Source organism: Poecilia reticulata, chromosome 4 (assembly GCF_904066995.2).
Source record: "Poecilia reticulata chromosome 4, P_reticulata-male-v2, whole genome shotgun sequence".
In the NCBI taxonomy this organism is placed as follows: Eukaryota; Metazoa; Chordata; class Actinopteri; order Cyprinodontiformes; family Poeciliidae; genus Poecilia; species Poecilia reticulata.
The window spans coordinates 6,262,939-6,278,046 of NC_088833.1; the positions used below are offsets into that span (position 1 = coordinate 6,262,939).

Consider the following 15,108-nt stretch of genomic DNA (forward strand, 5'->3'; position numbering starts at 1 on the left):
AGTCTAATTTTAATGCATGAATACATGAACATTTTGTGATGTATAAAATGATCTTATTTTATATTACCCTACTCAGTTGCACATTTCTTTTTAAATGAGAATGCTATTTCTGATCACTGTACAGCTGTAGATTTGCTCTCACTGTACAGTCTCTTATATTTTTTGTTTATATGTTTTTACCTTTGTGGGAAGCTGCATGCTTCCATTTGCGTGTCACTTTGCTGTTGGCATACCTGAGTTTCCCCATTGAGGAACAACGAAGGATATTTCTCGTCTATTCTATGCCGTCGTAGCCTGAATAGAACATGCTTTCATTTCTCCACAGGGAAGCTGCTGCTGCTTATTGCTTTTGCATCACACCAACTGTAAGCCAGAAAAACAATAAATGGCTTCCTCAAAATCAAAACCTTAGCATAGTGTGACCTCATATCAATCTGCAAATGGACATTCCACACATGGGCAATAAATAAGCTTTTCAGCACACTGAGGTATTGCTTAACCCAAAAACATCAACATGCATTATTTAATAAACTGATAATGGAACAAATGCGTTTTTGAGCTGTTTGTGTTTGCAGTTGGGGGATTGATATCTTCCATATGCGAGAGAATTGTTAACTTTTCTGCTTTTCCTTTAAGCCCATTAGATATGACTCCATGAATGAGATGAGCTAGCTTAGATTATAGTTTACCGTGAGATTTACTTAATGATGCTCCGAAGTACAGCAGACTAAACACTATTCTCTGATTCACACCAAACACTTCACGTATGGTTTCTGATTAAATTTTTTTTTTTTTTTTAAAAGACGTTCAAACTTCACGTTTGAATGTTTTCAATGAAACAATTATGCTTTGAGAAAAACTGTAAAATTCATCAAGTCATGACATAGTCATCAAAGGAGGAGAGATTATCCATACAGCCCATTTTTGCATCCGACAATCATGATCAAGTTTCTGGAAGCTTAAATTTCTCCCCAGTTTGACCTTAAGGTGCTGGTTGGAACCGTTTCCAGAATCTTCCCTGCTAGACAGGCTTCTTTTCAATCCTGATGGACATGTCACACTAGGCTGATTATTGATACCTGAAGAGATCCTTAAAGAGATGGCATTTGCTATTGCCCTCAGCACCTGGTCATGCCAGCAGCAATAACTGCCCTCTGCCAGGGCGACTTGGCAGTTTGTCGGCTCTGCATCCGTGGCACAGTGGGATTGCTGGGCTTTCTGCTTGGACCCAAGGAAAGAGATGATGCTTAACCAGCCAGAGAAAATCCCTGGATTTTCACCTTTAATAAAATGAGCTTAATCTTCAAAGACATTGTAGCTTAAAATTGGAAAAACTCTGGTGTGAAATCGATGCAGAAACCAGCCTCGTTACTAGCTTTGGATGAGTTCCTATTTACATTCTTTGTTTTGTATTGATGACTTGGATGTCAGCTCTATTAAGGTGTTGTTGTCGAAGAGGTCAGAATTGGACTCAAAAGACTGAAATTGCCAGTTTATTACATCTGCGGGAACCCTTGAGAACCCAGACATAGCAAAACATAAAAAATCCGCCTTGTAGATGATTTTGTAGAACTTTGCAGATGAAGCAGTTTTTACATTTGGTGTGTATGTTTGTAAGGTTTCAGAAAATTGTTTTTGCATTATTTGTGAGTGTAAATATGTTTTAGACACTGTACAAATCCCCCCACCCCCCACCCACCCCCACAAAAAAAAAAATATGAAAAGACTTTTGAATAATGTGAGTGTTGAACCTCAGAGATTTGTTCAGTCAATGTTTTTCAAATTGGGGTATTTGGTGACCCTGTTGGGGGAACTTACAATGCTATGAGATTGAACATTTAAATCTCTAAATTAGGGTTAAAAGATAACTACTTTTGGTTTGTAAATAGAAATATTGTAATATTACAACACAGTAGTTTACAGGATTAAATCTGATTGTTAAATTGAAAATACATGTATATTTTTGGAATAAATTAGAATTCATTTTAATCTGTATTATTCAAACTTTAGAAGGATTAAGTGGGAAAATATGTTAATGGATCAAATGAAGCTTGTTTACTTTTCTGATTTGAATAAATGTAAATGTGCTACTGCTGAAAATGATTACATTAAAAATATTAATCTTCAAAGTTTTGACTAGAATTGTTTTCCCTTTGAATTGGAAATTGAGGATCACAAATATAAAAACCAAATCAAGACTGTGAAGCAAGTGGATTAAACAGTAAGAAATTGATTAATCAGAAATGTAGGTAACTAAATTAATGAATAAAGATTAAAGATGAGGACTGAGACAAGATGATTAAGGAAAATGGTTAGTAAAAGGAAAATATGAAATGTCAGAAAAATGGAAATGAACATGAGAGGAATCAATACTAAACTGAGTGATCAGCTTATCTAAGCACCTTATCCCAGCTTTTACTGTCAAAGTGTTAAACTTTCTAAATGTCGGGCTGTAAATGTGGCTGCCGCATCATCCCAGATCTGAAGAATCTGAAGACGGAGTGCATTACATTATACATATCCTTATCAGCTGAAATGGAAATCTACATGCATACTACGAAATGTTTGTAAATGATGCTGAAGCATGCATCCGTTTTTAGAGCAAAATGCCTCTAAGAGTAGCTGAGCAGCTGAGCGAACAATGGAGACGTGGGTGGAAGAGTGGGCGGCTGGTTGAAAAGAGGCAGAGTGTTAGATCCACTCAGCTCTGCCTCTGATACATTTCATCCAGCCATCCTTTTGGTTTTCCACCTTCCTCATCCAGCCACAGTGGCTTCCAAACTCATGTGCAATTTAAATGCTGCTTCCAGAGTCGATTCTCAAATGAAGAATCTCAGTTTAACCCGAAAGGTTAAACCGAGATTAGAGGCGTTTTGTTGCAATGTTATTAAAAATTTTTGTTTTTTAAAACTAACCTTCATTTATTATTTTATTGAAAGGTCAGGAAAGTTAATTCTCAAGGGCCACTTGCTATGTGTGGTGTAATACTTTACAAAACAAGAGCTTTCTGCTCTCGGCTCTGGAAATGGCAGGTTTATCGTCTTTTCTAAAGATGGAACAAGGTTATTTCTTAAGAGGCAAAATAAAATAAGTTTTAGTCTCTTTTTTTCTTCTTTTAAAGTTTTACTTTTGGCTGAAATAGAACTTTACAATATAAAGGTCAAAATAAATTACTGTCAAAAGCTTGATATAGAACTCTCTGGGGAAAATGTTAGCCGGTAAAATTAAATATGACGACCCCTTTACTTCTCCCCAAATACAAAACCTTTTTTTAAATTAATTTCTGGCGACAAGGACCAAAGGTCTGAACCCTCCACTTAGTGCTGTGAGAGTGCCTATCAGATGGAGGAGTGTGTAGGACTGACGGATAGGAAAGTCGTTTGTAATGATGGAAAGGAGAGTGTGGGAGGACCAGCGTGTTTGAAGAGAGCAGGACGCTGCTCCTCTGAAGTGTTTACTAATGTTGAACAGGAGCAGGAAGAAGTAAAGCCACTGAGATTCAAAAGGTGATGAGGTTTTTTTTTATTCGTGCCACAGAGGTGAGAGGTACTGATTTATGGAAAGGTTCTGTATGCAGAAAGCCAAGTTGCTACTTGGCTTTTTATCCGGTCTTATCCCTCGGCTTAATCCTTAGTCCTTTTATGAATTGTTTGTAAGAGGAAAATACTGTTTGTGTAGCATTTTACATAAAAGCAGCGGTCCCCACAGACAGCGTCGGGTGTGATCTGAGGATTTATACACTTTGCAGCGAAGTCACAAACATCCCTGCGGGCTTCATTGTGTGGAGGATTCGGAGGAGACTGAGTGTAAGAAACGGATCCATAGAGAGCTTATCCTCTCTGACACGTCGGCCTTGGCTTCTACACCGTAAAACAAACTGTGTCTGCTTTAAAATAGCAAATACAGAGTCCTCTCTAAATAGTTATTTGGATTTAAAACAAATCAAACTAACATTGTTTCTCAAGTTCTTGCTTTGGCAGAGAATTGCACAAAAGTCTGCAATTCTACAGTTAGCAGCAGGACTCTTCTGGATAACATTTGGGTTTTTAAGCTGATTTTCATTGTTTTCCTCATGTTTTAGTCAAATGCACCCCAATAAAAATAAGATTCAATGACAATCGTGTCATACAATGCATATATCCAGTTGAAACCAGATATTTCCATAAACTGCATATACATGTTTTCCTCACTGTCTTAAATCAGATCAAAAATCTTTTCAGGTCAGTTAGAATTACCAAATTATTTCTATTTGCTAAATGCTATTAATGCTTCAAAAATTAGCTTGTTGTCTTTATCCACATCCATCGACAATGTTTGTAAATTATTGTATTTTGTTATCAACGAATGTGATTTAATGCATCATTAGTTAACTATTTAGGTGATGGCGTATGCATGTAGGTGTGAAGGTATTTTTCGTCATTCTTTCTTACCTCCATTTGTTCATCTCATATCAAAGCCATCGTTGTCTTCTACAAAGACAACCCTTGTAGAAGTGAGTCTCTGCTGCTTTCAGTCAGCCGACTAAACGCTTTACCAAAGAAAAGTTCTCCTTCTGAAGCTTTCATCTTGGCCTTGGGGGCTCGGATGAAACAGCAGGACCTTCTTGCACCCAGCTTGAGAACCTGCCCCTCGAGTTTCCAGGTCTGCTGTGCGCCTCGCAGCTCCCCTGTTTTTTAATTAGCTCTTTCAACAGGAGAAAGTGGCAGCAGAATTGTAGCCTGGGAGGTAATTTCAGTTGACTATTTCTTTTTTTTTCCCCGGTGCCCCTGCACATTCTTCATGGGAATAATCTACATGCGAAAAAAAAAAAAATCAACGCATTCAGAAGCAGAGACCCATAATTAAGATGTGGCACTTCTGTAATTTTTTTTTTCTTCCTCCTCCTTTTGTAGTCAAAGTTCACTGGGTAGCCCACTCAGTGATTGGCAGGATGTGAATTATAAAATTATTTTGTGAGCCATTTGAATGTCGGAGGTCTCCTTGTGACTGCTGGAGAACGTACTGAGCAGGATTTAAAGCCAGCCTCCGCCTGACAGGCACAGAAGTCATTAGAGGAAACAGAAAGAGCTCTACCATGAAACCCAAAGTATATTTTCTTAATCTCCTTGTAATGCCTGATGTTAGGTAGCATACTTATAATGAGTTAGGTTTTCCACTTTGAGATCTATATTTGTAAGGGTGTTAAATGGGGTTTGAGGAAATTGATTTGGGTGGAGATGCATGCAGGATGTGGAAAGGCTATCGGAAAAGTTGTGAGAAAGAACAGAAGACAGATGTTGGTAGATACAGCAACCAGGGTAAGAGTAGCTGAGCAAACAAGGCACAAATGCCTAAACAGAGGAGTAAAGATAAACTGTAGATGCAAAGGAGTGCAACAAGACACGCAATTCATGGTTTAGCACATTTCTAATGTGGTTACAATGAGAGAAACAAAACAAAATGTAACTTTGTTATCTTTATTCAGATGTTCAAAAACAAGAACTGACTAAAAACAATTCTCTTATTTGTATTTTTTTAAGTGGACATCTATAAACCCTTCCAGATCAACAATGCTCTGCAATTCAGATGGGTAGATTTTGTCTTCAAATAAGGCCTGTGCAAAATAAATGCTCACTAAAAACAATGTGTTAGGGTGCAGGACACAAAACAAACAAAAGTTATTTGATTTCAGTTTAATCTTCAAGATGCTCAGCATGTAAAAATCTGGCTTCAAAAGTTGGTGAAAATGACTTCCTAATATGCTGCTGCTTTCATGTTTAAAGCCAACTATTGCCACAAATATTGCCTGCAGCCAAACCTTCTGATTTTATTTACAACTTTGACCCAATCGGAATTTCTCTGGGGTCCCTACATACATTGGCCTCAAAATGATAGGATTTTTGAAGACATTTATATTTGGAATGTGTTACAACAAAAAAGAAACATAAAAGAGTAAACTGTGATATTTTCTCTGAAAACTTCACTCTTCAAATGATCTTCCTCTACTTGGGTTCATGAACAAACTGGTCACAGTTGTCAGAAACTGAAGAGAATGGATCGCATGGATTTAATCCCTCGTAAAACAATACCCCAAGAAGAGTTACATGTAAGCTTGTACTTATTTATGCTGTCATTGTTTGCAATTATATATTTTAATTGTAGTTCTAATGATGGTGGTCTTTGATACAAAATGAATGATACAGCTCTGATCAACTTTCTGCGCAGGTTGCAAAGTAAATTGTTTTGCATTTTACGTTGCTGGATGGCAACCGTATCATAAGATGAGCTTCAAAATGCAAAACAAAAAAGCAGAAGATTAAAAAAACCAGCATGTTTTAGTATATAATCCAAAAAACATCTGGACAGAACTAAAAACAATCAAAAGATAGGCAGTAATATTTAACCCAGAGTTCAACATTTTGCTTAGACCTGGTTGTTGCTGGTAATGACGCCCCATCATGTGGTTAAGATGACTTCTATAAGGACATCCATGGTTTTTAACTGTGGTCTTTCAAATAACTAATATACATTCCACCCACTATTAATCCCCTGCATTTATTGTTCGTACCAGCAAACAATGCTGATACCTTTCACAACATCTCAGTGCTCTGGGGCGTATCCTAGCAACACATTCAGACAAAACTTTTGATTGTCTTTTGGAGACACAGCCCATGAGTCACGGACAGTGAGTGGATCTGTTGCTGAGACTGATTAGAAGCAATGTGCACCATAAGGAAGATTGGCTGTTTGGAAGTTTGGTTGATGCTTTGCACTGATTCCTCAAAAGGCAACTCACATTGATAATGCTGTCAAATATCAGACAATTCCACTACATCAGAACGATGTAGACACCAAAACGGATTTGTGTTGAGGTGGTTTGCTGAATTAATTTAGCATGACTCTGAGTCCAAATCTACCTTTTTTGATGTTCTTTTTCATATTTTGCATGCATGACCCTACTGCCTGTTTGACCTGCTCTTATCTTTCATCATGCACAATAGAAGGAGCAATTTACTGTCTCTTTCTGTGGCATCAGTGTTTGTTTTTCCTCCCAGTGGATTCTGTGTTTGAGGATTCTGTCTGTGGGTTGAGCTGGTATTCAGATTCTTATTTAAGCTTTGATGTAAGATAAAAGCCATCATCACCAGCAGGTGAGTGGGGATGTTGTGGATCAGAGGAACGTCCACTTCCACTCTCTGTTCCGCATGTTTTGTTAGACATTTTTCTTTGATCCCCTGCGTCTGAGAAGAAAGGAACATTTATAGTTAACATTAAGGCAATATTTATATACGTCGGCATTGTTTCTTGCACTTGCTCCTTATTGAAGAAGGTCATTAACAGCTGTGTGAGAATTTAGATTAGCAATCGGGTGAAAAAACCCTGAACATATTTTCAGTTTTGGGGCAAATTGGCTTTAATTCATTGAATTCTACTTTTGCAGCTACGGTAATCTTCTTGAAATGTCAAACGTTGAACCTTCAGGACCTTGGCTATTGTTGAAGTTTTTCGTTTCATCTTGGGTGAGTGACTGCAAAGCTAAACTCGGCTCCATGAAGTAAATACTGAAGTCTCTTTAGCCACCTTGTTTTTTTTGTGTGTTTTTTTTATTGTCATTTTATTGTGATTGGCAACAGCCAATCATGTCTTATTGGCTGTTGCTAAATGGCGATCTTATATAAACAACCACAGTTTTTAATGTAATTATGTTACATTTGGTTGTAGGACTAACTAGATATTTTGGTCAGAACTTTGAAACTCTTAAACTTTTGCGTTTTTTATTCCGACTGAGGATGGAATGATGAAAATGCCCTGTTATTGAGATCCAAGTCTGGAAGGCACATGGCCACATTAGGTGTTCAAGTATACAAATTTGCATGTTTGTTTTTACACTGATTTCGAAGCTCAAAATTGCTTCAGTGACCTGAGGAGTGAGGCTGTTTTCCACCTCAGAGGTTTAGCCTGATCTTTAGCCAAGACGATGCTTTGTCTCTGAAAGCAGGATGGTGTCAGGTAGTATTAAACTCTGGAAGGTTTAGAGGCTGATTGCCAACCTCCAAAAAGAAAACAAAAGTCATCTGGTTAAAAATGAAAGCTGAATTGCAGTATAAATGTTTGCAAAGTCACAATGTTTAGTTGGATATCCAGGTTATATATTTGGGTAGTTGAAAAGTCTGTAGCTGTTCTTCATGACCAAAATCTCTATATATCAAGTTTTTAACAGGCTAAAGTTACGTGAGCTTTAGCATTGTAGGGAAATTACAATATCCCAACAGAGAGCCAGCAAAATGTGGGTTAATCAATGTTGATGTGATGTCTTCTTGAATTTGTGCTGCCCTGTTGGGTGATTATCGACACCAATAAAAATATAAAGTCCAGGTACACAATGAGACGTCTGACATGACTTTGTTCCAACTTTGCATCAATTCATATTTGCCTGTGCCTCTTTTGACGGTCAGTGATTTTGTATGATAATCTACTCTTTGGCTTAGTGAAAACATTAAAGATAAACAGTGACAGACCAGATACAACCAGTTTCACTGCAAACACTGAAAATACAAAAACAAAAGCAGTTTCTATTGCCAAAGGGTTATTGGAGAGTTTGTTTTTTTTGTGAGATTGTATTTTAGCATGAATCTAAAATATACCACATTGCCAAAAGTGTTAATATGTGCAAATCTGTTCCCTATCCAGTTTCAACAGAATTTAGCACCGAGCCATGCAGGCTGCTTCTGCAAAAAGTTGGTGAAAGTTTTAGTCACTCCCAGCAACTCGATGAGCGTAAGCCTATTTTACAGTCTATAGTTAGTGGTAGTAAAAAGCAGAAGCAATTGGGAACAACAGCAACTGAACCATGAAGTGAAATCACAGAGCAGGGATGGCAGATGCCAAGATGCAGAGTTGATGACTACAGACATACAAACTTAATGTGGCCTCCAGATTTGCTCAAGAACAGTATGTAGAGATTGGTTTTCCTTAGCCGAGTAGCTGCATCCAAGCCTTAAATCACCAAGTGTGATGCAAAGCGTAATGAAAAGCATTCTAAAGCAATGAAAGAGTGTTGTGTGGAGTTACGAATCTTACTTCTGGCTGGAAATCTAGTGAAGAAATCTGTGTAGAGTTTGGTTCAGAGGGAATGTGAAGCTCAGCCTCTTAGTTCCAGTGACGGAAACTCTTACTGCTTAATAATACCAAGACATTTTGGTCAGTTTCATGTTCCCGTCTTTGTAAGAACACTCTCACTCAGTAACATGAGTGTCGGTTTTTAGACCTCTCAAGTATTACCTTGTGTCTTGCCATTAATTTTATACTGGAACAATTAAAATAAAGCTTATAATTCCCAACATGTATTGAATTTATTCTGAGCATGCCATTTTTTCAAAAAGAAGCCTAATGTGTAAGACGTTTACATCAGTGTCTGACCCCAGACACCGATGGCTGGTTTGCCCAGGGCGGCAAACTGGCTGGGATCGCCACTGCATGCCCCTTAACTTTGTAGAAAGCCTTTTCAGAACAGTAGAAGCTGCTACAGCTGGAATGAGTGGACTGGCATCATGTACAGGGACTGAATGATACAATATTAAACTGCAAATGTTCCAATGTTAGACCGATGTAGAGAAACGATATCACATAATGTAATTCACCTTTGTCACATAGATAGCAGGTCACTGAATATGAAGTAAGCAAAGAGTAAATAAATTCAATATAATTGAGATTTATCAATGTGACAAGACAAAGCAAAGAAATTACACTATGCAATTGAGTAAATCTAATTAATAATCTTAATAAAACAACCTTTCACAAACAGGTCTTTTCTACCACTTCCAATGCCCTTTTATGAAACTTGACTTACAATGCCCTAAAAGGTGGAGTGCAGAACCTGTCAGACGCAGATGTGATTACCACTCATTCAGTAACTCAGCAGTGAGCGGCATTTTTTATTTCTTGAACAATAAAACTCAAAATTAGCGTTTAAAGAGGGTTTTTTTCCCCATAAGTTCTTGCTTTATAATTTGGAAAATATTCAACGCTGCTGCAAACTAACGCCAGCACCACTTATGAAAGTTAACCGTAATGACAGCTCAGCTGTGCTGAGAATTTTGTTCCAAGAGATTAAAAAAAACATTAAAGATTGAAAGCTCTGTTCTCAGTAAGGCTGGAGATGTTGTAAAAAGGGTGATGGGATCTGTAATTCTGTTCAGATGAGAAAAAATGTTAGAAAGCTGTTAGAAGAAAAGTGTTTGCTATTCTTCTAACAGCCAGTTGGACATTTGCAGCATGTCACTTGTATCTGCGATGCAGTGAGGTTAGTTGCCACTCTACAGTACACTAGTGGGTGAATTTTTGTCAACAGTGTTATCACAAGATTGTAATGAGACGAAGGAAGCTAATAAAAAGAAAGCACAACTAATAGCAACAAACTTTTTGTGAAGCATCGACTGCAGCGTCAGTAAAGAAGTCTGTTTGGATGCGTAGTCAGAGCCAAGAGTGGTGGGATTGTGACGTGATGAGCTGTAGTGACAGACTTCCTTCATAATGGTCACCGTTTGCTTCAGCCTTCGTTTACGTCCGGATTTACCACGTCTGGACTCTACGAGTGCAGAATTATGATGCAAACGTTGCATAAATGCAACATGGTATGGGGGAATTTTTGTGCCATAATCCAAGAGCACACATGCTCAGTCTGAAAGCAGGATTTCATGCCTTTGGTTCTCAAAACTTTTAATACTTTTTCTTACATTTTCATTTTGAAAGCAAGACTTCATGTCTTACTTCTCGAAACTTGTAACATGTTGCACTCACAAAACAGACAAGAGTTCTTCAGTTTCGGCAATTTTATTTGCCCCACTCTGTGTGTATTTTATTTTTTATTTATTTTTTGGAATTGTTCTCTCAGAAGCAGCCGGGCACTGAACACAGAAAAAAACCTGACAAAGTTTCTTCTCCCAGAGTTACAACATTACAATTCAACAACTGACACTACTTCTGCTACAAAGCAAACGGTGATGTAGCACGTAGCTCAGATTCTGTAAAACTTCTCAATCAATAGTAGCCACACAGGCACACCCGCTAGAAGGAAACCAATGCACCCAGTACAACACTTTCATTGTATTGGCTGAGAGGTTGCTAGGTGACTGGGCCAAAAGGCAGCTCCATGTTTCGTAAGCAAGCAGAGAGTCCGAGTAGACTGTGAGCGCGAGGAGAAGTTTTGAGTAGAAGTGTTACAAGTTTTGAGAAGAAGGACATGAAGTACTGCTTTCAAAATGAAAATATAATTGGATACATATCTGATTTAGTACCACATATGGAAATGGCACAAATTGGATTTTTTTGGGGTTGTGAAAAAAATCAGAATTGTCATAAAAAAGTTGAATATGAGATGCATATGGGCAATTTTTTTATGCATTTGTCTGCTTTGTGAGTGTAGCCTCAGTAAGAGTGCCCATGTCTGTATATCAGAAAAGTTCGGATTGCTTTCAACATCACAAATGGAGCTCTGTTACCTGTAATTTGAGTCTGAAGCCTCTTCAGTTTTAACACCAACCGTGCAGTAAATAGCTTCTTTATTTTTTCCACCAGTAATGGCAGATGAGGTACTCTATTAATCCTCCACTGTGTCAGGCTTTTTACATTGCTGTATATCATGCAGCTTTATTGTGGGAAAGCAGAAAAGGGACGTGCAGTACAAGCTTAAACTGCCTGTGAAAATATTGCAGCTTGAAGAAAATCCAGATAGAAAGGAGTAATAATGGTTCCAAAATAAAGATGAAACATCTTTTAATTATGACTTTTTCTACAGCCAGTATAGCTGATGTGAGTTCACTGGTAGAGCACTCCAAACTCTTATTTTAGGAAGATAAGCTGCATGACTTCATGGTCAGGGTCACATAGTCGAGGTTTAAAATCTGACAAAAAGAAAACAGAGTGGGTTATTTTCTGATACAACGTTATACATGTGAATAAAGCACCATTTTCCAGAGCCACAGTGGCATTTTAGTCGGGTCAAACACTCACAGTGTCCGGCACATGCACTCTAAACTACAGAAACCCACCTGACAACAGTTATATGTGTGTAACATCAGGCTCCTGAAGGATTTTAGCAACATTAACCAGATATCCAGCTACTCCACTTTTCTACTTTTTTTAATTCATACTGTATGTGCACAACAGCAATGCTTAGCTTTGTTCAGATTTATTCAATATGTTTGAAACCTAAAAAAGCGTCTTTTATCTGCAGAATCTCAGTTTTACGGCAAAGGCTTAATCTATAGTTTAACAAATTAAAATATGTGTAGATTGTTTTTATTAACCTATATTGTACCTTGTTCAAGAAATAATGCCAGAGGTCTAAATGAGTTTTTCCTGTTGTACAAAATAACTCTTCAAATTATTGCTGGATAGTCGTTAGCTGTGCTCCTGTCTGCCCTTCCTCTCAGATGTTTTGTTTTTCCTTCTTAATCGCACTCAAATACATTTTGATATCAGATAATTATAACCTTAGTAAATTCAAAAAGCAGCTTTCAGTGACATCCTTTATAGAAAAAGAGATCCAACATGACCCTATTTGGAAAATTGTACAATTTATAATCAGTGCCCAAAACCCCTAAATTTTTTCTGCTGGTCTATTGTGTAATAATAAGGAAGAGATTTACTAACTCTAATGCGATTAAACCTAGTTTAGTGTTGTACTCCATTAGAGAGATGTTCAACCTGAATGATGCAGGAGTTTTAAGGTGTTTAATAACTGCTGAATGTTAACGACGGTAAACAGTCTCTGTATTCCTGTATTTATGACTGTCATTGGTTTGCCCCTTTTAGTCGGTTGTTTTTAGAGACAGTTTGTGTGTGTCACAGTGGATTCCCCCACATACTGGCCCCCTACTGGCTTTCTAGCTAATGTGTTGTCTTTCTCTCTGTGTATGTCTCTGTCTGTTTTTTATGACTGTGTCTGCGCCTTCTGTTGTTTTTTGCCTAATTTCTTTTCGTTTTGCCACATTTGGCTGGTCATCTTCGTTCTTCCGTGTGCTTCCGGGCATGTTTTGCATGTTCGTGTGTGCTTTAAATGTATGTTGGTGTTTGTGTTTGTCCCCACCCATGTATGTGCATCTCTTTCTTTGTGTTTGCTCCCATCCTTCGTCTTGTCTTCTCCCCTTCGTCGGCGTCTCCATAATGTCCCTCCTCCAGCCTTTGTGACTTTGCTGAACGGGGACCAGGCTCAGGATGCCATCCGCTCCCTCCACCACAGCACTGTCCGAGGACGCCTGATCAACGTCACCCTGCAGCCCACAGATTCCCTGCTCTGCCTCACCAACCTGCCCCACACCTTCACGGCGCAGCAGTTCGAGGAGTTGGTGCGCTTGTATGGAAACATCGAGCGCTCCTTCCTGGTTTATAGTGAGCTAACGGGCCACTCCAAGGGATATGGGTTTGTCGAGTACATGAAGAAGGACTCCGCTTCACGGGCCCGCTCGGAGCTGCTGGGTCGACCTCTGGTACGTTAAACCGAAAAACAAAATGGCAACCATACAATTTGGGTTTTTAGTTGTGGAAATCTCCTTATCTTTATCTTAGGAGATGAAAAAGAAGGAATTTCAGGTTTCTTGTGCCGTATGGTGTCCTGTTGACCCTCTCTTTACACATATGACTACTATGTAAATAAACCAGTTAATAAAGTAATAAATAATTAAATATGACCTGCTTATGTAATAGCTTAAGAAATTTCTAAAGTGTTTATAACATAACAGTTACTAAAGGAGTTATAAGTGTCATTTTGGAAACATCCTGTAAATTGTTGCGATCATAAAGTTTTTCAGAATTTCACAATGTCCCCAAAACATTCTGAAATTAGATTTATTTTACCTTTTCTTGCTACAAGATATTTCATGGTCTCCTTGATATAACTAACCAGCTGCAGATTTATGTAATCTTTGACTTATTTTTAAAATGAGCAAATCAATTTCCTCATTTGACTCAAAGATGAAAGTGAGTCAAGATGAAAGTGATTATACATAGATAATTAGACATTTTGTTAAATATCAATTTAATATCTCTTAGAACTTGATTTGTGGTACCAAATATGGACTCTACCAGTTGAACTTTGAAAAGAAAAACTCAAACTGCAGCTGTGTAAATAAGATGGTTCTTATTCTGATGGCAACATCTTTGTTTTGTTGTACAAATATCCTTCAATTCAAAAGCTTTCTGAACTTTTACTTGTGATGCTTGAGTGACTTCAGACTCTACAGATGGAAAAAGAGCTCAATTCCTGTACAGTTTTTATACCACTGATAAATTTAGCTCAGTTTGCACTAAATACATTTAATCCATTATCTATACTTTTAAATGATTTTCATGTGGCTGACTGAAAATCTAAACTTGGTGTCTGTGCTGAATGCTGCAGGGGGATCGGTCGCTGATGGTTCAGTGGATGGATGTCAACCAGCTGAGCCAGGAGGAGAACCTGCACTCCAAGTGTCTGTGTGTGGACCGGCTGCCTCTGGACCTCTGCGACTCCGAGGAACTGGCCCAGCTCTTCTCTGAAACGTACAAACCAGTCTTCTGCCAGGTAGGACTCAGTCACTCTTTTGCCGAGCTTCCTGCCCACAGAGCAGGCCTCCCATACTCAGCTCCTCCAGACTAGCAACAGCAGGAATTAGCGAACACCTGGTGGAACTGTGAGTCTGTTGAGCTCATCTTACCAAATATTTATCAGTCCAGCGCTCCTAAGAAAGATGGAAGTCGGCATAATAGAGAAGCATTATTGTGATGACGTGCTGAAGGCGGAGTGTCAGAAAGAGTAGGAGCTTCTTAAAGAGACGGATGCAAATTTTGAGTCAGATCTGTTTTAAGTTATGATATACACGACATTTTAATAACAAGTGAAGGTAACATAGTTACTTAATTATGTTATACATATATATATATAGAGAGAGAGAAAGAGAGAGAGAATGGAGAGACATTTAGGGAAGGGTGGTTGATGTTTTTCTAATGCATTGCATTTTCTTGTTTTACTTTTATGATTTGATGAATTTAGGGGGAAAAATATATTTTTCATTGCTATTGTTACACAAACATATCCATAGGATCTATGGCTTAAAATAATATGAACTATAAACTTTGAAAATCCCCTTC

General features: G+C 38.1%; 1 protein-coding gene across 1 annotated transcript in view; it reads left to right on the forward strand.

The window, feature by feature from the left end:
* The window catches only part of raver2 (ribonucleoprotein, PTB-binding 2), a 90,606-nt gene that overhangs the window by 34,165 nt on the left and 41,333 nt on the right, over window positions 1-15,108 (forward strand). Inside the window, exons 3-4 of the mRNA XM_008406157.3 lie at window positions 13,162-13,469; window positions 14,378-14,542. Of these exons, the coding sequence (XP_008404379.2) occupies window positions 13,162-13,469; window positions 14,378-14,542 (473 nt within the window). The remainder of the gene's footprint in view (window positions 1-13,161; window positions 13,470-14,377; window positions 14,543-15,108) is intronic.